A 24272-nucleotide genomic window follows, 5' to 3' on the forward strand; every position below is an offset into this window, starting at 1 on the left:
CTTGACGCATCTATACGCACCTAAACGTACATCGTAGCGACGGAGAGAAGGAGATTTTCGTGACACGACCGACATTTGCATGCCGCTACGTATTTCCGGGGCACTATATACAAGGCTAAATGTAGCTGCCGGACGACCGTTAATTTACGCGGGACATACACCCTGCAAGAGGCGGCACGAAGGCGGGGAAAAAGCCTTAGACTTGTTTCGACACTGCAGCATTGTGTGGACGTCAAAGCATGATGCGATACCATCAAATGGCCCAGACTTTCGGCACTAACACCATATGGCAATCGCAAGAAGTCGTGAAAGGTCGGTACAACGGGCCATAGGACAGACGAATGCTGCACTTATGGGTCAGCGCTGTACGGAGAAATTAGAGGTGACTGCGCATGTCTCAAGCGACATTCTATTGTCATACTGTTCGACCCCGCTCATCGTGTTGCACGTGCGTCTCTCATCCGGCGCTTGCACACAGTCCTAGGGGTATCTGGCGCATTGAATGGCGTTCTCACTGAACACCACCAACACCAACATCACCAAGTATCGCACATCATCGACCGTCTCGTACGAATGAAAAGAATCAACAACCAAATGCGAGGACCATAAAAGGTGTATGCGGGTAGTACTTGCTGTGTACAAATGTATGCGTTATCGCGTTCAGAAGACTCATCCATCGGGCGCACTTTATATCTTGTTCAATTCTCGATCTCGTCACTTCATGTCAGTACAACGAAGCAAAGAAGCTCTGTGTTCGCCAGTACGACACAGTACCGTCACACCGTGACACATTCAACGACAGGTGCCAAGGCAAGACCTAACACCAACCGCTCGCGAAGCTTCTAGAACCAGAAGTCGAACCACTTCAAAGCCTGAATATACGCCGACTGCTTTGCATACTTCTGCCTGGGGATGTTGGCGTTGACTCTGACTCCAAATCCGTGGGGGGCGCCCGAGTACAATGTCTGTTCGTAAGTGACATTGTTGCCGGTAAGCAGACGGTCGGCATCATAACGTTGTGTGATATTGAAAGTCGCATCAAGTTCTAGTCATCGCGTCAGTCTGCTCATCACAAGCCGTCGCGAAAACACTTACCACCAGCCGCGATACTGATTGGGTTGACAATCTGGGCGATTTCGGCGTTGGAAAGCACGCTCGGATGCGCAGTGAAGCCCAAATCAACACCCTTGCCTTCGGCCAAGAAGCGAGCTACATATCTGCCTCCAAAGCAATATCCGACGGCCCCGATAGTCTGGATACCAAGGTCATCGCGCATGTATGCAATCGTCTTCTCGATGATGGGCTCGACGTTGGCAGGCTGGTGGTTGGGAAACCACGCAGTCAAGTTGAGCTGGCTTTCGGGGATGTCGCTAGGAATTGCGTCGCCGGCGAACAGATCTGGTATCACGGTAAGGTATCCTGCGCGAGCATACGAGTCTGCAAGCCTAGATTACGAATTAGTTTCCATAGTTCGGAAACTATTGCTGCGCGAACTTACAACTTGTTTTGAAGGAGCGGGATTCCAAAGATGTCGGATACGAAGAGGATCGCGTTGCTGCTATTCGTCTTGCTGCGATGGTCCGGGTACGTGTGGTACATTTCAACTTTGATATTTCAGAGCTGCTCACAACGATCAATTGGTCCCGAGACGGACTTACTTCCGCTGATATTCTTGATCTCGCCCTTTGGTTGGCCTTCGCTGATCACAGATGGAAATAGAGATACTGGCTCCTTCCAGGCGAACGCAAGGGTCGATGTCGCAAGCGCAAATGCACAAGCGCGGGCGAGCTTCATCGTCATGTTGATATGGAGAGATATGGACCGGAGAAGTTTGGGATTGACACAAGCAAAGTAGCGACGGACGTCCGAGATAGATTTGCCTTTATACCTGTAGTCTCAAGTAAACTGCCTTCCTGATTCTCCTATAATCAGTCATCACGCCTTCCGATTTGCGGAAAAGTGGACGGGTAAGTAAACATCCAACTGCGTCATCATCCCGGTACATCCAGGTTGGCACACGTGATGGTATGTAGGGGAGATAGCCCTGGAGATGTAATTTCGACGAGCTACGCGGCAAGATTACAAATGTAGATCTTTACTGTAGCTGTCAGCTCTGTGCATTAGCGGCTTGTATGTCTTGGCGCCCCTCTCTTCCAGACTTGGATCTATCCTCCTTACAAAGCCTGATGTAAGGCACCACATATGCATCTCTGCATGAAGGATGGGAGATCCGCATGGGTATAGTGGTTTCGCGTGGATACCTATTTCTGACCTTGCTCTAGCGTTCGCGCAGCGCTCTTGTTGCGGCGCAATAATTATGGAAGTCATGGTTCTGCCCAACGGCGGTTTTGAGTGAACAAGCTGTTCAATAAAGACCGAAAACACGCTAGAACTGTTTTGACCCAAGGCTAGAGCTAAGCCCAAACTCGCCTACCTTGCAGTCAGCATGTTGCATAAAGGGGCTCCATGTCCAACGTCAATGGAGTGCGATGCGTACTTGTTTCAATATGGCGCTGCAGAACCCTCATTCAGATGCATCCAGCATAACGATCGTACCGACATTGAGCATACCTGATGTGATCAGCAAAGAGGAAGATTGGAGCGGGAAACCAAGCCCAGAAAGACGCAAGCTTTAAAACTGACTCAATCAAAGAGCTCGTCGTAAGTGCCCCAGATATATGCATACAAACTCCGAGAGTAGCAACTGCAAGGTAGGAGAACACTCGAGTCGTCCAACTCGACTCTTGCCTCAATCCCAGAAAAGCCACGCGCCTCCAGATGATTCATCTGCCTCGTGCTTTGAATTGAAAGTGTTGGAGACGAGCGACGCAGAAAGACTCATTTCAATCTCTTCAAATGCAACTCGAGAGCTGTCAATGGTGTAGCGATCTTGCATTACTGCTACTGCCGGAGTGAGTATCGGCCGGCGTCCTTCCGCATAACGATCATCAAGAGACGGCAAGCAAGGGCATATCGATAATGAGCTGGGAATACTCCGGAAATGTAGACCATTACGATTGACATGTTTTGGAGGAGTCATCATCAAGAGTTGGTCTGAAGACAATGCCTTAATGTAAACCCTTTCCTGATTGGTCTTAGCCTCTTTCAGCACTCTGTACTGTCTTAGCATCAACAACGTCGAGCAGTTCTACAATCTTTGCTCAAAACATTCGTAATACTCATCAGTCATACATGTATGTGCTCTATCAAGGACCTCGCGAGCTGTTCGGCGCTATTTGGTGAGGCTTCATCAACGCTTTGACCTATCTTGAAAAGGACAGTTCGATATCTTGGAAGAGGAGATGCCTTCCAAGTATCAAACCCATCAGGCTGACCGAGATTGGGATGTAAACTGTAAGTTGGCATGTGGATCTATTGAACCGCACCAGTCAATCATTTGTCATCGGTGCAGCTAAAATCGATTCCTGGATCAAGGCTGTTGCAACAGTCAGCATAAAGTAAGCATCACTAACCAAGCTGCACTTGAGACATTCACTGACTGCATACACCCACGTTCAGCAACCATGGCATACTCTATCGCACTCACGTAGGGAACTCGCGAAACTTGACCCGGCGCCAGGACTTTATCGCCCACACCGACGACGCACCACGCTCGAAAAGCTTGACTCCAGTCGGGCTCGAATCCTATGATTCTTACCGCACTCCTTGCGGAGTGCGGGCGACGCGTTGACAGAAGGCAGGGAAGTTTTATGAGGCTGTTCAAAGGTCATTAAAGGATTTGTTTGCTCGAGTAATCAGGATGTAAATGTTATGAAAGGTAGGCTTTAAACTTTATAGTAGTACTATTCAAGAAACGTAAGTTAGTACTACTCTTCCAGATCGGTGTTTTGATAAGCGAAAGATGTCCAAATCTCCAAGGCTTTCTCCTAATCAAGGGAAAGCTGTTTCGGACAACCCTAAATGCTATTCGGACAACCCCAAAAAGACTGAATAACCAAAATAAGCTGTAAAAGTTATCTGCAACAATTAGCACCTATCAGTTGTTGCCTGACTGAGTAATCTGTTGTAGATAAAAGGTTTCACGACTCCATCTGTAGAGTTTCTAGCAGTTTCTATAGAGAGCTTAAGACTGGTGTGATACAAGACATCGTGTAAAGCAACAGAACAGCAGATACAGGCAACAAGGACTTATAGGTGAGACTTGTGCGCATAGCGCTACGACTTACAGAGCTAATTAGGAGAATCCGGATGCTAGGCAGAGCACCCAAATACTGTGGTAGAATTGGTGTTACAGTAACTACGGTGGTTATGGTGACACGAGTTTTCTTTCGTCTCGTCTAATCTTTGGAGGTTGTCCGAATGGTATTTGGGGTTGTACGAAGAAGCTTCCCCCTAATCCAAGATCGCACAAGTTTCGGCATTCGGCATTACTAACATCCGGGATTCACTGTCTTGGACACCAGGGCACGTTCAACAGATTCACGCTATGACCAAAGCCACGATCTTCTGCAACCAATCGCGAGAGCTGGACTGGGAAGTCAGTCGGCGTCTCGGTACTTGTAAAGCGCGCCTGAAAGAGGGAAGCGTAGCTGCCCTCGTCGGAGTTTGTTTCTATATGTGATATGTCTATGAATGTATAAAAGAGATCAACAAACCGCACATGCATGAATAAAACCTTCCATCTCTGTTACACACGAAAACCAATTGCTCAAAATGACTACTTTAAGTCTCTTCAACTCTTTCGAGGACGAGCGTTCTTTCCGCGAACTTTCATTCAAATGGTCGGTGGCGTGGGATAAAAAGGTCTTTACACTAACTTGAGATTAGCAAAAACCGCTTCGTAGCAATATACTGATAATGATACTAGGATCTATCAACTTTTCTTGCAATAACAGCACCAGAGATAGTTGCAGACTACTCCGACTTTCCTGCTGTGGGGACAGTTCGAAAGTGCCCTCCCAAGCAATTCTTCGAGAACGCCTTCAGGATACAAGGCTTGGGGCATCCAGACCGTACGTTTTACCCACCATCACGACCCTCCTTACTTGATTCTTCTGTTTCATCAACAATGTCTTCTCCGTATTCTCACTAAGACCACTTCAAGTCAAAACTCAGCACCTCCTTGGTAGTAGCATGTTCACGCGCACTAGCGCCTCAGAAGCCAAAGGAATTTGGCAAGTTCGCGCATGGCACGTGAGAGAATTTTCCGATGGACATATTGGCGAGTGGGATAACAGCTCGTTTGTGGAGTTCACGTACGTCAAGATACAGGGTGGAGATTGGAAGCTCAAAGGATGGAGGCCGCATGGTGGACTTGCCATGATCGGCAAGCACGACGATGTAATTGGGAAGTAGATTGACTTCCATGAGAAGGGAAAATATGATAGCAAGATGTGGTGTTGAAAGATAGTGTACATACATACTCAACCCAAACTAGAGCGGCGAACAACCTTACTAAGTATACGCCGAAGGGTTTCTCAAGGAACATCAATACCGGTCCAACAACTTCCAGCGATGTCAAGTTGATCGATTTCTACCCGTTTGAGGATATCGAGTCGATCTCGCCTCGTCCTGTGATGTTCGTTGCGCGTAATCAGGCACATTCGAGTGAGTTTAGCGACATTGCTTTTGCAAGGGTGCGTGAGCCGAAGGAGATGGTTTGGATATTGACAGCTGGGCATGTTGATCTTTACGATAGCGTAGAGCTCATTCCGTTTGCGACGCTTACAAAGTTTTCCAAGAACAATCTACACTAGAGCATGTGTGGATCGTAATCTAGTAAGAACCGCATCTGCGGTGACCTTCCCTGTTGACATGAGACGGCCGTCTCACCTATGGCATTGATGGCGATATGATATTTGTCAGCAATATATCGCCCAAGAATCATGGTATTACGATGGGGCAGGACGGGATAGGACTAGAAGTTTCTTATGGCGAATACCTGTAGGATCCTTCGTGAAATAAAAAAGCTTTTCGTCCAGAACTAAGGAAACGTGTCATGTGATTCTGTATTCATCAATCGTAAATCATCAAGTCGTAGCCTACACTATTCCATCACCTAATATGTAGCCTCTCCTATTCGTATCCAAGCCGATCCCTAACCCACTCACGAACAGGCCATCTCGAAGAGGCCTAAAAACTCTCCCTCTTGACCGCAAGGAATGTCAAACTCCAAAGCTGTCGAATGTTGCTCTCGGTCGAAGTCAAAGAGCCGAGCTGCGCAACCTGGAATCCGTTATTGTACTGCCAACTCCAAACTTCATGGCTGAGCTGATCGCGGTTGGCATCAATGGTATCCCACAGGCTGTTGTAAGCACGAATAACCTTATCATGAACCTCGGAGTTTGTGCAGAATTCTGGAAGAGGTAGTTAGCAGAGTTTATGATGTAAGAAAACATTAGTAGCTTACCAGGAGCGTCGTCCCTCGCACATCGACCCAGTTGTCGTGCCAGTCCAGCGCCCATCATTGCGAGTTGCCAGCTCCAAACTACTGTCCCGTGGTAATCTGTCTTTGAGAAGCCTGCAGCAAAGCCTGCGTCTCCGGCGTAGGCTGGGTTGGCAACGAACAAGCCAACATTGCTCGATAAGCCGACTGGAAATGGTTGAAGGATGTGAGAGGCAGTCTGATCGATGTATGCCGTCAGCTGGGTTTGGTTCGTGGTGTCCAGGAAGAAGTGACGGAAGCAATCGTCGGTGTTCATGACAGGCACGACTGGTGAACCAAGATCGCCATCTAGGGCGAGACCATAGTAAGTGACATCGCCAGTAATACTATCGGCATTGTTTGGTGCACCAAGGTTTGCGGTGGAGACATAATTTTGCACAAGAGATTTGGCAGTGGCTTGCGGTACGGTAACCTGGAAGAATTGCAGCGTCTCGTCTTCCCAGATCTGGGCGTATTGATCAGCCTTTTGAGACCAGTCTGGATGGTCTGGAAAGAAACCCGCACCACTCAGGCTAGCGATGGCCCGAAGACCTGCTGGTACAAGCGCCGTGTTAACGTCGTACGGTATGCGGCCCCCTCCGAGGCCGTTATTGGAGTCGCGCCACTCGCCAACAGATTCACCCTCGTTAAGTTTGATGAGATTGTCTTTTACAGGACTTTGCGCGAACGGTTCAGCGATCCGCATAATCTTCTCGGCGGTAATTTGAGCCAGCTGAGAGTAAGGCAGCCCGTCGTTCTCGGCGAGAAACGTTGCAGTCTTGCTGAAGAAAGCATCGGAACGTTGCTTGCCAGCGTCTGTATCTACAAAGTAGCTCTTCATTGCGACGGGGAGCATGAAATCGGTGTCGATCATCTTGTAGTCACAGCTGGGCGCACTAGAATCAACTCCCTTCTTCTTGTTCAGCCAGGTCGAGTAGTCACCAATGACCTCTTCGTGACACACTGTGCCATCGTTGCGGTTGATTCGCTCGATGACAGCTCCGATGACAGCTTCAATAGCGGCTTCGCTGAGGATGGATTGCATCAGGAGCAGTGACAGCATACTGTCGCGGCCAAAGTAGGTGAGGAAGCGCCAGGTGCCAGCTAGAAGTTTATCTGTATATGACAGAAATGACAATGAGGTGGTTTGATCTGGGTTTTGCGCGATCAATCCCGAAGATGCATCATTTAGGACTTCCTGTGGGCTAAGCTGCTCTAGCTGTGGGTAGTTGTAAGAAGCTTCGAAGCTATAGCTGCCCGCGCCGAAAGTCAAAGTCCATGCTGCTTCGCGGTTGAGCGTGATAGCTTGGGCACCATTTAATGGCGAGAATTTCAGCGTCGTAGTTGTTACGCCATCAAACCAAGTGCGGTTGATCGATGCGCTACCATCTCCGTTGATCGCGAATCCGAAGCTGTTCTGGAAGTCTTGACTGACTCCACCTCCCTCAGTGAAGTCGCGGATGCTTCGTATACTGCCCAGGATGGGTACGGTCAGTCTAGCAGACGTATCGAAGTTGATGGACCCTGAAACACCCACGCGGTCCGACGCGGTCAATGGCTCCACTGACTGTCCGTTCTCGGAATCTTCTAGCTTCATGGTCAGACTGCCCTGGCCGCTCTCAGGGGCAAAGAGCGCCATAGCTCCACTGTTGCCTGCGGGCCATGCAACAAGCAGGCGAGGCTTGACAACGTTGAGATCGCTGTTGGGCTGAGGACTGGTGACGATAACGTGGGCGCTAGTATGACAGTCAGAATAGAAGTGATTGTCCTGGGGACCATCTTGGAGAGACAGTCTCGTAGCTGCTTCCGCGCATGGTTCGGATAGGTCAGTGGCAGGTGGAGGAGAGTTTGGTGACCCTTGAGGATAGGCTAGGACGCCAGCTATCAGGGCGGCTGAGCCCAGTACCGTCAATGCGACCATGCTAATTCTGATTGATACATTAACTGTTGGGTACCGCATACTGGGGGTCAGGGACTTACTTTTGTTGTTAAAAGACCCTCCGGTAATTCCAGGTTGTGGTAAGTGGTGATAGGTACGGCGAACGTCAAGTGCTTCACAAATACAATCTCGGTGATTGAAATACCAAGCAGGGTCTTCTATTACCGCTATTTCACATATTCCGGGCCGTGCGCACAAACAATAGAGTCAATACTTTTCTTCTTTCCTGGTCCATGCTTCACTTATATACTTTTCGACCCCATACCGCCCTGTTCGTGACCCGCACGCGAAATGCTGTCACACGACACAAAAAAGTTGGACGTCATCGCGCGGGCCGTTAGCAGTCCAAGTCGTCTGAGATGTGAAGCTCGCCCTAGCTGCCTTGTGGAGAGACTTCATGATCACGATGGCTACTCCGGTGTCTTGTTTGTGGGGTAGAAAAGGGTTGGTTCGTTAGCCTTTGACCCGGTGATCTAACTTGCCGAGCGCTTAGACGGATCGGGTCGAGATCTACCCCGGGTCCACATCGCCGCATCGTGCGTCATGACCCGCGAACTTCATAGGGCACCTGCCTTTTTCACAGCTTCCACAGGAACAGACAACGACCCTGCATGAGCAGCGCATTCAATGTCCAGTTGCTCCTGCAAACAACCCAACCTTCTGAACGACTGTACGACAGTACACAAACCAGTATCGCGTTGTCGTTAGAAGCACCACAACATTCCCGGCGCATTTCCGATGGAGCTTGCCAGCTCCAGTGCCAGTTTGTCAAGCATGGCTACAACGGGCTGCAAGTACCCTGCTAGAGGTTCATCATAGGCCAGAAGACGGCGGAAGGAAATCAAGTACTTGTTTAGTTGCCACTCGCGGCTCGCTCTTGCAATCTTGTCATGGTCTGGGGGTACAGCAGCCGAGGCTGTTCAAGTAGCGCTGAACCAATGGCGTAATATACAAAGTCTTCCTGTTTCCAAGTGGAACCTCACTGCCACCGTCTCCTGACTAGACGCGCAAGGTCTAGAGTAAGTCCTGTTAAGTAACGGAATTGGTCAGCCAATCAGCGGTCGATCCTGATATGAGGTACAACATCGCCAAATCTGGGGTAATTACAGGATGTGTATGGGTAAACAACCATTACGAAGACCTTTGCCGGGCCCGATGCCCTGGTTCATGGTCATCAAGAGATGCTTGTATCCTACTTGGTGCCCCTTTTGAGAGTTCGGCGCGATTCACTTAAACTGTGACATTCGTCCTACCAAGCACGAGACGACTTCAACAACCGGCGAGAAAGGAAGCTAGACAGAAGTGTGAGCCGTACTCGTTCGCGTCACCCTCTTTAGTCCGACTCAGCTACCCAAGGCTTAACTGAAAATGCGACTTTCGAAGAAGATTATATCGTCTTTCTTGATTACTACCGCGCATGCACATGGTCGAGTAACGCGTATAACAACTACTACCGGTGACACCTACGATGGTTGGGATCCTGCATCTTCGAATGACCTGACACCGCCACAGCCTCTTGCTGCATGGTCAGCATCGAACCTAGGCAAGATATATGCGTCGTCGTGACGGGTCAGCACATCTAACGCTGTCTAGGCAACATATACATCCCACCCTCTCAATTCAACACCTCGAATATTTCCTGTCACTACAACGCCGTACCCGGCGCTCTTCAAATTCCCATAATAGCCGGTGAGGAACTAAAGCTACAATGGAACGAATGGCCAACTTCGCACGTCGGGCCTGTGATGACATATCTAGCACAATGCGAGGGCAGCTGTGCGGACGCAAGGAAAGAAGACTTGGAGTGGGTGAAGATTGATGAGCTGGGGTGGCTGAACAGTACAGGTTGGAATGTGATAGATCTAGGTGGAACATGGGCGGCGAATGTACTCATCGCGAATGGGTTTTCTTGGGTGGTCAGGATACCAGAGGTGCTGGAGGAGGGGAATTATGTGTTGAGGCATGAGATCATCGCGTTACACGTTGCAGAAAAGGTGGACGGAGCGCAAGCATATCCGCAGTGCGTGAACATCCGGGTGGCGCGAATGACGGGTGGAGAGGGGAGGAGGTTAGAAGGGGGTGTGAAGGGGGAAGAATTGTATGGGAGTAGGTACGAGGGTATACTGGTGGATGTGCATGGGAAGGTCGAGGGATACAAGATTCCAGGACCAAAGTTATGGGCATATGCGACCCCAGTCAGACAGGCCAATCAATAAGGTCTTCCTGGGAGACTAAGTCACATCCGGATCCAACGCTGTGATATCTAACCTTGTTACTCATCAACTACATAGACCCCAATACTGACGGTGTGAGGTTCCAGTGACAATCTATGACTGCGTGCAACCAGAAGACGCCGGCACCAAGTTCACGTCCTTCACCGCGACCGTATCTTCCTTGATCTTCTCATCCACCTCAGCAAGAAATCCTTCCACCTCCTTTGCAGGCTTTGGCTTCGCATGACACTTTAGCGCTTTTCTTAACGCCTTCCCTATAACTGATGTCTCCGCAAACCTCTTCCACTGTAATTCAATCCACCAGTCATCATCAATCAAGTGCGGATTGGCACCTGCATCTAGTAACGGCAGGATACCCGAGACACACTTATCGAAATCGAATGCCAGACGAAGCGGTCGTCCCGAATGAGAACGATACTTTGGTCCATTCGGATCTGCGCCGAGTTCCAGGAGCTTTACGATGATGCCTCTCATATGGCGTTGCTCTGCAACCATCATCGCGGTATTGAGAGGGTATTCAGATGCGTAGTTCTTGTCGCGCCATGAGTAGATTCGGTTGATTGCTAAACGCCCTGGTACATTCGGGGAGGGTCGGAAGAACAGGTAGAGAAGGGAGACTTTCGAGAGGTGACAGGCTGCTTCGAAGGCCCTGTAGAACGTGGATATGCCTACTTCCGTTGGAAGATAAAGCAGGAGTCGAAGTATGTCTTCGTGACCACATGTAACAGCGGTATTAAGCCAGACTGCCATGCAAGTCTCTGTCGGGGAACCAAAGGCTTCCACGTACTTCTCGAGTAAGTAGTGAGTCATACCGCGATGCTGCAGCTCGATACAGGTGCAGATCGCCTGACGAAATGAGCGATGTTCAGATCGAAGACTAGATGCGGGAGTGCAAATTTAGTGTATGTCTCGTCTACACCCTATAGTAGGAAACTTACTTGTAACCTCGATAGTTATCGACGACGTCCTTGTTCCGGTTGGTGACGGCTTGTTGCGCGATCGCTTTAGCCACACCAAAGTGCCCTGCATAAACGGCTACATCCAGCGGAAATCCAAAGGCTGGCGACTTGGCCCATAGTAAGTCTTTGTCCTCTGCGGCCTTGATTCTCAAGATATAAAGATCACCTATAGCAGCAGCGGTAGCGATCAAATTAGCTCCGCTACTCGCCATGGTTTCCTGTTTATCTTGGATGCTCGGCTTGTTCGTACCGGTCAAAACGAAGCTCAGCGCACCGTCGCAATTACGGACAAAGAGTTCGCATATGACCCTTCGTAGTGTTGAGATTGCCTGATCGCCAGTAATCCACGACTCCGATATGTACATGATACGGTTGATGAAGTTGGGCACAAGGGCGTGCACAAAGCCATTCAGATTGATGCTGCGCGTGTAGAGGAAGTCGGCGAGCTTGTGCTTGAGGATCTGGGTTCCGGCACGAGTCTTTTTGTAATCGAAGAGAGACGGGGCAGCAAGGATATCGTAGGTGATGTAGGTTTGAAAAGCTTCTGAGTTCTAGTGAGTCAGTTCAATGATCCATAATGGATTTTTGGTGATGTGGTCCTTACTGCTTGTTCCTCGAGCCTTCCAAGCTTCTGCAACGCCGTGATTTTTAACTAAACTGCGTATGATGCGCTCGAAGACCTCTGTTGGTAGATCAAGCAGCTCCATCTTTGTTGTCGTTGACCAGAATGTGATGTTGGGGCAGAAGTGAAGAGGACCAGAGGTTGACAGAGCAGCTCTTGTTATATAGTGGGGTAAACTTGCCGCAGTGACCGTTGCTAGCAACAAAGGCAAGGTGAGAGAAGAAGCCAAGGTGAGAGAAGAAGCCAAGGTGAGAGAAGAAGCCAAGGTGAGAGAAGAAGCCAAGGTGAGAGAAGTCTTAGTAAGGTAATATTGCTAAGCGAAGGATAGCCATAGTGGCTGAGGACGGAGAGGTGTCAGAGGAAAGTGATCACGATGAGTCGATTTATGAAGGATGACCACGACGAAGCAGTGTAGCTGCCGTACACAAACGAGAGACGAGATAAAAAAAAAGACAGGGCCTTGCTACCCTGCTGCTACATAAATAGCTTAATACGATTAGCTAGGAGCTGAGGCGAGCTACAAAAGGGTTCTAAACAACGAATTACTACAGGTACTTCCTAGCAGCGATCTATGATATCTCTAATTGGCGTTGGCCGACTATTAGGCGTTTGGATTACGACCACAAGGTCGTGATCCAGCATTTTTGGCTCAGGTAGCGAACGGTGAACGATGAGGCGAGAACTTCACTTGGTCAGATGCTTTGAAGACACGTCAACGAGAACCTATGGATGCATGTATTTGAACTTTCGAAGACAATATTTCTGACGCATATCCTTGAGAAACCGTTCGGATGAGACTCGAGTATCCTTGGAGATCGATTCATTGCTAGGCTGCAGTGTCGAGTAGAACATCGTGTCGTACAATCGGTCCGTGCTCCAAAACTCCTAAGCACGGACGCGATGTTGACATTTGACCAACACATTATCCTCCGCAGTACCGTAACCTAAACTTGAACATCAACCGCCTTTTCTTGTTCAGATACACTGCAAGACAACCCTCATCCCTCCTGCACGGAATACGACGAGTGAACCCAGCGAAGTTATCGGCCTGGTTTCGCACCTCATGAAGAATACAAGACAGGAACTTGGCGTGTGCAGCCTCGAGCTGACCACTATCAGACTCCAATGCGTCCAGAATAAGAACAAGTCACGCTCGCTATAGCAAGAAGAGAACGAACACGTACTCGCCGTTCTTTATGAAAGCCCGGTAGAAAAGGCAATCGCGAGGCCCGCAAACTGGAAGGCCATCCGCGTCGGCTCCCATGCTCACAAGGCTCCCATGCTCAGAAGGCCCCCATGCTCCGAAGTATGTTGACCGGATGCCAGTTGCCCACGCCAATTGCCAAGGATAGAGGAGTGTCCACACGCACGAGGACTAAGCCTTCGTAAATGTAAAAGTATTCGTTCAGCTGGAGGATACCATGGTCGAAGAAGCGGAGGATGTAGGGCATGTAACCGTATCTACAGGCCATCTCGAAAGGCGCCATGTGTCTCCGAACATCGCCATCCTCGGCAAGAGAGGTCAGACGTAAGTAGACACGGTCGTCTGGATACACGGCCGCCTTTACAAGCCACCTACGGAGCGAGTGTTTGAAAGCGCCAGGGAAATGATGATGGTACAAGTCGATCAAGAACAACGACATGTCACAGTGTTGTCGGGCCAACGAAACATCGATAGCGGATATGAACGCCGCCCTGTACGCGGGGCTCAGGTCTGGGCGGTAGTTGTACTCCAAGTCTGCCACGATGGCATCGACGACCTCTTTGTGGTTACCGCCCGCGGCGGCAGCGAGCGGATGTCCGAAAGGGTAGGAGCGGTCCCACAGTAGCTCCGTGCCGTAGATTTGTTTCAGACTTTGAACAACTTCAAGACAACCGACCACCGCAGCCATTGCCATCTGCTCTACGGCCTGGTTACCAGATGCGAAGTCGAACCTTGAGAGCAAACCTTGTCGGAAGGGGCTCGATGGGTTGGACGTCGCCAGTGTGTACGCAATCGAGCACACGACGGCTAGCTGGTTCGCCAGCATAAGCGCATAGACATACTCATCATCTCCTTGCTTCAGGACTTTCATGAAGCGGAGTAGTTCCAGACAGTCCTTGATGAAGATTGGTAGGAAGCTGTGTGCGCCGCGGAGTTTGTCCATGTTCACCACTCGATGGACGAGGTGGTGCGCAAGCTTGTTCTTGAGGAGAGTACGGGCGCTATTACTTCCTGAGCGGGTGAAGGCACGGACCGGCATTTTCGAAAAGAGCTCGTGGTCAAGGTAATACTTGATGGTCTCTGTGTAGACAGTGTCAGTTCAGTCGCTTTGGGACATCTCACATTTGGGTAGACTAGGGACTGAACAGTGTCTACGACGCGCGCAGATGCGAGGCACTACGGGAGAACTCACTGCAAGTTAAGCGCTGCTTTGACACTTCACGGACGTTGTCCTTGTCGACGCAGAGGCGGATCACCTTGGCGAAAAGCTCCGGCGGGAGATTGAGAAGGCCCATGTCGTCTACCGTCGTCTCCGTATAGTGGCACATGAATCTGTCGATGAGAAGAGTCGTGTTGCCCAAGTATTCGCAATATCCATAGCCGGCGGGGTGGTGCCCGAAAGTAGCGGCAAAGCACGTACGCTTTCTGGAGGTTATTCACTACTTTGCACTCCTTCCCAAGATGTGCGCTCGGCCAATGGCGACAGGCCAGACTCTCTCGCCGCGAATCTTTGATTAACGGTATTAGTTAAGAATTAAGAAAATAGTCACGGACAGATCAACTGCGACTGCGAGAAACACGTGGTAATTTGAGCTCATAGCAGCAAGGTAGCAACCCGGCAAGACGCTATACAAATGTCCGACAACGCAGTGTACGGTGTTGAGGTCTTACACGAACCTTGTCATGACAAGGCATTGGGTGCCATCCTAAGTAGAGTATGCGGGTTACGACTCTCGAGAAGAGGAAGTGAAAGGGAACGGCAAGAAGATGCGAAAGTGCGGTATCGCTGCATCGCGCGAGAATTGCTGAAGAAGAGACTACTGCGAAAGACAAAAAGAGCGTTGTGATGGAAAAGAGGTCTCGAAACGATAAGGTGTGAGAATCCTTGCTTCTCATTTGGATCTTTCTTAAGATTTTAATTCTAAGGCGTATAGGTTATCACAGTGATTGTGGCACTTCTTGTTTGGAATTACCTGACAGCATAGGTGCGTTGCGATTCGCGAAAGGTCGAGCGTAGCTCATCTGCTACTTATCACAAGGATCATATGATTGATGCATGATGCTGGAGTCAGACTTGGTCGTCTGATGTCGAACAAGGTGTTGGTCATAGGAGTCATGGTGTTGAGTTCCCCAAGGCAAACCTCCATCGCCTAGGTGACGCACGTGGCGCTAGCGTGCCGCGGCTGCGTCCAACGACGTCAATCAAGCCAGGACCCTGGATCTTGCGCAAGACGTCTTTTCTTATTGCGCTCAGCGCGTCTTTGACAATAAACCTTCAATAACCGGAACACACGCATATCACGCGCGCGCAGACACCTAGCCTGGACTGCCAAAACAACGCTATCGTCGCGAATAAAGTGCACGCGATCGCGCGAGGCACCGGCCAAACACAAGACGGCCGCCTGCCGCCGACATCAGCGACAACACCACTCTTACCCTGCATAACATCCACCACATACATCGCAATCATGGCGCCTTTAAAAATCTCGATACCGACAGCGCAGAATCAGACACCTGAGAACGGAAAGGCCTACACATCGTATACCATCAAGATCGAACACCCCTTCCCCCGCGCCGCAACCAGCGTTCAGAAGCGCTACTCCGACTTCTCCTCTCTCGACTCAGCCTTGCGATCAGAAGCCGGATGCGCGCCTCCCGCCCCTCTCCCACCAAAATCCTGGCTCGGCGGCTTCCTAGGGATAGGCAACACGGCAAGCTCACCCGAAGCCATCGAGAAGCGACGAGCAGGCCTGGAGGCCTATCTGCGGGCCATCGAGAGCAGCGAAGACGGACGCTGGCGCATTTGCAAGGCCTACAAATTCTTCCTCGACCTTGGCGGCGAACAAAACGGCAGCAACGGGAAGAAAACTACTGGCTTCCCTGGTTCACAGTTTGGAAAAGACAGGGTGAGGGATTCGTCGGACTGGCTGGATAAACACGCTGAACTCAAATCCAACCTCCAAGACGCGCGGAGATGGTTGACGAAACGCGAACAAGCGACCGCAGCAACCGCGCAGCACGAGGCAGCGGCGAACGCGAAGAAGAGCCTCGTCAGAGCTTCTACGCTGATCTCCGCGCTGGACGAAGGACTGAGCCGGCTAGGTGGTGCCAACAAACAAGGCGGTTCGGACGACTGGTCCGGCGAGAAACTAGGCGACGGCGAGATACGCCGAAGAAAGGACATGATCAGTGGTCTGCGCAAAGAACGCGATGGTCTAGATTCCGTGCTCAACAGCATGGCTGTCAAGGCTGCGATATCGGATTCGGGCGCCGCCTCGCACAATGCGCCGTCGACGTCTTCGGCTGCTGTCACGGAGAGCCAGAAAGCGGGTCTGTTCAAAGGCGCGGCGTCGGCCAAACCGTCGTCGTCGTCCAGTCGCAGGGTGCTGGGTGCACCGGCGCAGGAAACGGATAAAACGCGCGAATTGGATAATGAAGGTGTTTTGCAGCTGCAGAAGCAGATTATTGCTGCGCAGGACGAGGATCTGGTTGATATAGCGACGGTGGTGAGGAGGATGAAGGAGATGGGTGTCACGATTAACAAGGAGCTTGTGGAGCAGAATGCCATGCTTGGGTTGTTCGAGGAGGATGTCGAGAGGGTGGATGGAAAGATCAAGATTGCTAAGAAGAGGATGGATAAGATCCACTGAGGGCGATCGGCTACCCATGTGGGTACAGAGAGCGGGGCGGACGGGAGGGATTCATCTCGCGCTTGTATTATATGGCATTGGAGTACAGGTGTTGGTATTGGTATTGGCACTAGGGTAGTCTTTCGATTAGCTTGGCAAGGTTCGGATAATATGATTGTGATACCCCTTCGAATAAGATAACACGATGCCTGGGTGCAATTCGCATATCTCATGTGCGTCTATGTATCTCAACAGTACATTATTGATCCATTCTCTTCTGCTCATATAAGAAACGGTCGTAATCCCTCCGCGCCTTCCTCCGACCAGAACTCGACCCCTCTCAAACCCACTGATCAGTGCTCTGCTGAACTCGGTCCATGGCTTCCCGCGTCACCGAACATCTAACCATATTTCCTATTTCCTCTCTGGCCTGCTCCTCTGCCACCATGCTGATCCTCTTCCTTGACCCCATCATGATTCGCTTCCCTACATGCCGCCCGTGGTTGCTTTCGTCGCAGATTTCGACCCATTACATTTGTTCGCGAAATGAACATGCCACTTGCATCTCCCCCAACATACCCATCTATAATCTCAGTCCGCGGAATCGAATTTCCTTCCTCTCCGTTGCCCTGGTTCGAATTCGAAGAGTAATGCCTCCTTGCCTGCTCCTCTACCGCCGCCGTCAGCGGAACAAACGACTGCGATGATGCAGGATTCGTGTTTGATAAATCGGCTGCGTATGGAGGAGGGTCCGCTGGAGGATATGGACCTATCTGGATAGAAGGAAGTCCTTTTGCATGACGTGACTGTAGATTACGCTGCGTGACCGCTAGTCCGGCATACGCCCGCTGTAGCAGTTCTATTCCTTTTTCACCTTCAGGGATTGCTGAAGGAACCTCACATGGTAGGTTATAAGGAGGCGGGAAAACCTGGCGGCTTGTTACAAGTTGACCGCGGTGGAACGTCTCGGGATTGTTTGTCATCAAGGTGTTTAGGGGGTGGTTGTGAGGAAGGGGGTGCTTATTGGGAGGAGGTACTACCTCTTGGCCGGAGTTGTTGAACAAGGCCCCACTGTATGGGTTTCGATGCAATTGGGATGCAGGGACGACAATATCATCAGCTTGGAAGTTTTTGTGCACTGCGGCCCAGTCGGTATACATGGGCCATGTTGCATAATCTACCAATGACGAATGCTTCCGTGGAAGGGGTTCAGGCATTTCGAACGCGGCAGCTTCTGGTCGAAGAGGCATGCTACCAGAGGTAGATGATTGTGTACGGTTGTCGGAGCTGAAGGAGCGTGACATGTTCGGTAGAAACGCTTGTCCTCTGAACGGGGTAACTCGATTATTGTATGGGGCAACTTCTAGTCGGAGAGGACCGTTAATGACGTTAGATGATTGTGTTCCGGAAAATGACCATCTCTTTCCTTTTGGGGCGTATTTGTCCTTCGGTGTCTGGAGTCCGGCAGATTGGCGAAGGTCCTCGATGGTTTGATTGTGGCCTTTACCAGGTCTGAAGGTGACAGCTGCCGGAGAAAAGGGCGGATGGAGTGGCGGCAGTGATTTGGTTTGGGGCTCAGTGTTGAACAACCGGCGTGCCTCACCTACTCGCCACGCAGCTGCGATTTTTTGACGCCGACTTTCGATACTCTCGCCGAGCTACGGTTGAGCGTCCGGTGGTGTGAGCTGGGACTCTTTGATGATATTGTCCGAATTCCCTGCGGCAGCACTTGCATTTGCGTCCCTAGACGTGTCGTCTTGTTTCCTTTGGCCGTTTAGGAGCGGGCAGAGCCTGTTGGGTATTGCGTTAGCGGATTCGTTCAATACAGAGTGAGTCTTGATGACTTACTGTTTGTTTGTCTTGATGTGGCCCACCTTGCCGCAGTTTGCACACTTGCGAGGTGTTACACCACCCTTTCCTGGCACACCAGGCGGTAGGATACTACTGCTAGATCTACGGGGCTGGGCCGACTCTCGTTGTGTAATCCCGTTTTCCCTCTCCAATCGATTTGCTCGCTCGTGGGATCCGAATTTGACGGCATCGAAAAGGGCGTTCGCTGGTGCTGGGCGAGATCTTCCATCTTTATTTGCCTGGCCAAAACTTGTTATTGGAGGTGGAACACCGTTGTTAAACAGCGATTGTTCCCTTGCCGTCTCTCTCTTGGAATGCGCCTGTCTTTCCGACTCATCTGTCCGCTCTCGGGCATTGGTACGGCCCCACTCCACTACTTGGTTGGGATCGGGGTCTGCATAGCTGCCATCTCGTAGGTGCTCTCTAGCAATGACACCTGGATCATCATCTCGCAAAAGGTTTGTCAGTCCCGGGATGCCGTCGCACAAGAAGCAGTGACCAGGATAAAGCTCCGGCTCCTAGATGCGAGCTTGTATACATTCTTTGCCGAAAACGTGGCGACAATAGGGCATCTTGACGGGTACGTGTTCGCTGCTGAGCCTGAGGTGACACTCATCGCAGACAGCGTCTTTGTATCTGTTATAGTCGATCGGTCCGCTGCTCGGAGTGTCATCGTTGGAGTCACCGCCGTGGGGGGCACCAGGAGCCGAGGAATCCATTAGCGAGTGATGGACAATTATATTGGAGGTAAGACCCAATCAAGCCATGGGGTATGGTAACTGGCGGCGAGTGGAAATGTAGCTCCAGTGGGTGGTGAAAGAGAGTTTTAATAATGTCGCTAGACCGGAGTTATGGTTGTGGTGATTAACGGTGAGTCGGGTCGCAAGCTCAGGTGAGCCGTAAGATACCTAAGTAACGACGCTGCGCAAATAGAAATGCGTGATAATGGAGGGCGGTAAGCAAAGACGAGAGTGATAGGTGCTGGTGGGAGAAAGTAGGCTTAATGGTGAGATGAGTCTGAAAACAAAGCTCGGATCATTGCTACGGAGGCAGCAGCGTCTAGCAAGTCCACGTGTGAAAAGTGGAAGGTGCAGAGACGTTCACGGCTAAAGCCTGGAGGACTCAGCCTACTCTTGACACCAGTACGCCAGGAGGTATACGCGACTCCACGATGTTTGTTCTCAACGACTCAAAGCGCTGTGAAGGTAATCACGCGCTTCTTGTATCCTTTCTCTCCAATACCCCGTTTTTATGGAGACCTCCTAGCAATCAACTTGAGCTAACAAAGGACGGGAGACGTTATGAACTGCAAGGTGATTAAAACAAGAAGAATGACGTATATTTGGATAGATCGCGTATATTTAGTTTGATAATCTCGAAGTAAGCATATCTCTCAAGAAATCGACAACCCAGCTACCCGGAGCTGCACCATCTTAATCCGTACCATCGCCCAACCTCATCGTACTCAAATTATCGCTCCTGACCTTCTGAATATGATCAATCGCTTCGATGAGATGCGGCACAAACTTGGCCGGATTTTCCGTAGCTGGGAAATGACCTAGATCCGGCATGCTCTTGTGCATAGCCCCAGGTATCTTGTCTGCCGTCTTCTGTCCCATTTCTGGTGTATTGGACCAATCGTACTCGCCAGTCAACATGTATACGGGACAACTCTGGGTGTCGACCTTGGCGACGCGCGATCGGCCGTCCCAGCCGCCAAAGTAGAAGTCGAGGTCGCCGTGGAAGATCTGCGGACGGGTTAGTGGGGTTGGAAAGATCGACCCGAATTTGCGCTTACGCCGTAGGCTTGGGCACTGTATGTGTGCCATATGAGCTGTTTATTCGCGCGAGGTGTGGTTGGTGCCATCATCTATTGATGTCAGTGGTGGTTATATCGCACATGGCTCATTTGCACATACCCCGTAGATCCATTCTGGGTTGAAAAGCGACTGGTTGACTACTGGAGAGCGGTCGTGCCATTGTCGCTCCATATTGAGGTAGTCGGACCTGTCTTTATGAGTACGGCTCCCTTTACGTTAAACATCCGCTTACCCTTGCAGAGGAATGACTCCCGCGGCGCCAACTTCCCTGTGTCGAATCGCAACTGCCAAACAAATCTGGCCAGCCATACTCGCGCCGCAAATGATGGGTCTTCGCAGGCCAAGAGCTTTCACGAAAGCTGCGATCATCCCCACGTAGCTATCTTCAGTATTCGTATGCGCGCCTGGTGCGTAGTTCTTCGATGGGAAACTTCGTCCATGCCCAGGCAGGTCAAACGCATACATGATGCACTTCTTGCGCATCCTCGCATCGTTCATAACGCCGTGATATTGCCGGCTGTCGCTGCCAGCGGTATGTAAGAAGACAATGGGTTGCTTTCCCTCACCAGAGTACTCGTAGAAGACCTTACATCTACCCCACACTGGAGCCTCAAGATATGTGTACTTTCCGGTAAGGAAATCCCGCTCCGGTTCGACTTGCTCGTCTTCCTTCATTGGTCCACAGTGCGCGTCATGTGTGAGCTCTAGGACGCGCCTCCATACATGGGTCCACTGCGCGAAGGCTGTCTGGTCACCCAGCACTTCAATGCCTTTTTGCTTGATGTTCATGCCGAACATCCCCCAATAGCTCTGGTACGGCATAGCCGGGACTGCCTTGAAATGCTGTTCCCATTGTTCGGGGAGAGCCACAAGCGTGAATAGAGCATCTTTCGACGCGCCAGTGCTGGCTTTTGCGCTGCCATTGGACACTGTGATGAGGAGGGTGTTGTCCGAACCACTTGACTTGATACCAAACGTGACGTCCTTCTCGATAGCGTTTGACGTCGTGAAGGCTTTCAGCTGATCGTCAGATTGGAGGAGCTCGGAGAGCTTGTCTAGATTTCCTTTGAGAGCCGCGGTAAGGTCGGACCAGTCAGACATGGCGGTTTCGAGTGTGCAATAGCTCGTTGCAACGCGACAAAGACGGATGAATGATTGATTGTATGAATTAGCTCAAGAGAGGCAGAGGAGGGCAGGAAATAGAGCGCAAGCATGCCGACGGCGTGTTCTACACATATAGTGACGCACAAACCCCGGCATCGCCCAGAGCTAGCTCTGGAGCTATGGTGCCAGGAGGGGTAGACGTAGTGCGGGGTTCTGCACACGTGGGCGCATGTCTCGACTTCCGCTCGTCATATTTCCGGTGAGCTCTACGTTGACCCAGTCCAGATTTGGGAGGACTAGTTGAAGATGCATGCCATGAGAAGAGGCGGGGAGTGTTGATCAAGCAAGCCGAACGCGCGAAGACGCGTTAAGTGCTCTTAGCGCGAGCGCCAAGCAACTGGCAGCGGCACTGAAGACAGGCGATCATTCCCCACAACGCTCCGAACCCGCGTCCGAGCACGCTGCAAGTGTCGCGCAGGACAGCCGCGGACCATTGGCTTTAGCAAATATCACCCGATTATAGTTGTCGCAATAATACATCGATAATCCAAAGATCGCTCTCAGAGCTCCTCTCGTCCGACTGAGCCGTGTTGGCGTTGCGACACTCAAATGTTAGCCGAGGGATCCGATGTCTCGACGATGTTTCTGGTATGCGTATCCTTCCATGCCCCAAAAGATGGTCGGGATGATAGTTTGCTGTTGAATGACACCTGGGAAACTAGTCGCAAGTACTTTTGTGCCAATTCCAACCATCGTACAAAGATCAAAGACCAAGAAAACTGATCGTTGTGCTTCGACGGCATTTGTCATACAGCTCAGCTGTCCTCAATCTCTACCTTGCAGGTAACACGTTTCCAAGGTTCAGTCTATACTCAAGATGAAGCTTTGTCGTAAAAGTCAGCTTATCATACAAGCGCTTGCATTGATATTCCAGCCAACCACTATCTGCCCCGTAGACTTGCAGATTCTCGCATCGTACCTGCAGCGTGACCAAAGCCCCAAGGTAAAACGACAGGCCGCTCACCCCACTATCCATGTTTGCGGCCACCACGGCCATCATTCAAATTGTCCCAAGAATTCCTGAGCAGTCATTACGACACCACCCAGAGCGGACTCAATTTCGAGAGGAGATCTCGAGGCGAGAGGTAGAAAGCGGTATTATGGGAATCCTAACAAGCCTTCCTACGGGCACTGTCGAAGATGGGTTGTATGCTGTCGAGAACGTGCCTGGTAAGGGAAAAGGCCTCATCGCAACTAAAGACATACCCAAAGGCATGCGAATCATCTCCGAGCAACCAGCCATCACGGTAGGAGGTAGGATGGCAAGCATGGAGCAATTTGAGGCGGCGATTTGTCAACAAGTCAGCTCTCTGAGCACAGATCAGATACGCGACTTCTGTTCCATGGGCAATGTCTATCCTTACACCGACGCTAAAACCAGATGGCGCGGTATCTTTCAAACCAATGCTTTACCTATCGGATCAAACTTGGATGCTGGAGGTATCTTTTTTCAAGCATGTCGTATCAATCATGCTTGTAACAGCAACTCGACGAATTTCTGGAACGACAGACTCAGCAAGCTTACGATTCAAGCCATAAGAGATATTGGAGAAGGAGAGGAGATTACGATATCTTACCTGAGCAGTCATAGAGATCGCCAAACGCGGCGGGAAGAGCTCCAGAAAAACTTCAAATTCACATGCCTGTGTGAACTCTGCTCCTTACCACGTAGCCAAAGGAGAAAGAGCAACATAAAGCTGAATCGCATTCACAAAATCGACTGCATAATCGAGGAAGGTGGTGTCCGTGGTCTCATCCTAAACCCACGGCAGATGCTTAGCTATATCGATGAACAGGTTCGATTGTGGAACGAACCAGTTCCGAATGACATCGGCCTTGCACGAGCGTATCCTGACGCCTTCGAGGTTGCTATCGCAAACGGTGATTTGGCAAGGGCTTGCGTATTTGCAGAGAGGCTGGTGCCACTGTATGTGACCACCATGGGAGCAGACAGTCCCGATGTGATGCAGTACAAAAGGCTGATCAGAGACCCTACTACCCATCGGTACTATGGCTTGTCGATGAATTGGAGTACAAAGTTGGATGAGATTCCTCGTGGACTGGGACCGAAGGAATTTGAGGATTGGTTATGGAAAAGGTGAAGCAAAATGACCGACTCAGTTTACAATCATCAGATTTGAGGCATGAGTAATCCAAGGATTTAAGATTGGCTATAAACGTGATATGAGAATGTTTCGGGCATGCATGTCTCCAAGTATTAAGTGAAATGGTTATGAAGCTAGCAGTAATTCGAGCTTGCGCGACGAATGATGAGGGAGATGCAAACGGATTCACATGCCTCGCTTGAGGCGGTAACTGATTCCCGGCACCGCATGTACCATATCAAATGCGCCTTGTGTAGTTCCTATTATACAGCATCGAGGTTACCTAAAGGGGGCCTTGAAAGTTCCATAATCTTCACTACACAGCAAGCATATCCCTATCTTACATCTGCCAGGCGGCTA

General features: G+C 50.5%; 8 protein-coding genes across 8 annotated transcripts; 4 read left to right on the forward strand and 4 right to left on the reverse strand.

Moving 5' to 3' along the window:
- Positions 1-842: 842 nt before the first annotated feature.
- On the reverse strand, positions 843-1800 carry GT037_009579 (uncharacterized protein; the record flags this gene model as incomplete). The annotated part of the gene is made up of 4 exons (XM_038934626.1): positions 843-1045; positions 1096-1445; positions 1499-1604; positions 1659-1800. The coding sequence occupies 4 exons, from the start codon at positions 1798-1800 to the stop codon at positions 843-845; spliced, it is 801 nt and encodes a 266-aa protein (XP_038782901.1).
- Positions 1801-4674: 2874 nt separating this feature from the next.
- GT037_009580 (uncharacterized protein) lies at positions 4675-5717 on the forward strand (the record flags this gene model as incomplete). Its single annotated transcript, XM_038934627.1, has 4 exons — positions 4675-4764; positions 4829-4973; positions 5066-5312; positions 5399-5717. The coding sequence occupies 4 exons, from the start codon at positions 4675-4677 to the stop codon at positions 5715-5717; spliced, it is 801 nt and encodes a 266-aa protein (XP_038782902.1).
- Positions 5718-6093: 376 nt separating this feature from the next.
- GT037_009581 (glycogen debranching enzyme) lies at positions 6094-8306 on the reverse strand (the record flags this gene model as incomplete). The annotated part of the gene is made up of 2 exons (XM_038934628.1): positions 6094-6317; positions 6371-8306. The coding sequence occupies 2 exons, from the start codon at positions 8304-8306 to the stop codon at positions 6094-6096; spliced, it is 2160 nt and encodes a 719-aa protein (XP_038782903.1).
- A 1601-nt stretch (positions 8307-9907) lies between these two features.
- On the forward strand, positions 9908-10540 carry GT037_009582 (endoglucanase iv; the record flags this gene model as incomplete). The annotated part of the gene is made up of 2 exons (XM_038934629.1): positions 9908-10154; positions 10185-10540. Coding segments are annotated over 2 exons (603 nt in total), but the record flags the coding sequence as incomplete, so codon positions are not given.
- A 111-nt stretch (positions 10541-10651) lies between these two features.
- GT037_009583 (uncharacterized protein) lies at positions 10652-14638 on the reverse strand (the record flags this gene model as incomplete). Its single annotated transcript, XM_038934630.1, has 5 exons — positions 10652-11435; positions 11497-12061; positions 12122-12452; positions 13456-14423; positions 14536-14638. 5 exons carry the CDS (start codon positions 14636-14638, stop codon positions 10652-10654), a joined length of 2751 nt encoding a protein of 916 aa, XP_038782905.1.
- A 1173-nt stretch (positions 14639-15811) lies between these two features.
- GT037_009584 (snare complex subunit) lies at positions 15812-16993 on the forward strand (the record flags this gene model as incomplete). The annotated part of the gene is made up of 1 exon (XM_038934631.1): positions 15812-16993. The coding sequence occupies one exon, from the start codon at positions 15812-15814 to the stop codon at positions 16991-16993; it is 1182 nt and encodes a 393-aa protein (XP_038782906.1).
- A 1637-nt stretch (positions 16994-18630) lies between these two features.
- Positions 18631-21744, reverse strand: GT037_009585 (alpha beta-hydrolase; the record flags this gene model as incomplete). Its single annotated transcript, XM_038934632.1, has 6 exons — positions 18631-18763; positions 18821-19341; positions 20308-20571; positions 20622-20693; positions 20743-20830; positions 20876-21744. 6 exons carry the CDS (start codon positions 21742-21744, stop codon positions 18631-18633), a joined length of 1947 nt encoding a protein of 648 aa, XP_038782907.1.
- Positions 21745-22781: 1037 nt separating this feature from the next.
- On the forward strand, positions 22782-23909 carry GT037_009586 (uncharacterized protein; the record flags this gene model as incomplete). The annotated part of the gene is made up of 1 exon (XM_038934633.1): positions 22782-23909. One exon carries the CDS (start codon positions 22782-22784, stop codon positions 23907-23909), a length of 1128 nt encoding a protein of 375 aa, XP_038782908.1.
- Positions 23910-24272: the final 363 nt, after the last annotated feature.

Source organism: Alternaria burnsii, assembly GCF_013036055.1.
Source record: "Alternaria burnsii strain CBS107.38 chromosome Unknown 728, whole genome shotgun sequence".
NCBI classification, from domain to species: domain Eukaryota; kingdom Fungi; phylum Ascomycota; class Dothideomycetes; order Pleosporales; family Pleosporaceae; genus Alternaria; species Alternaria burnsii.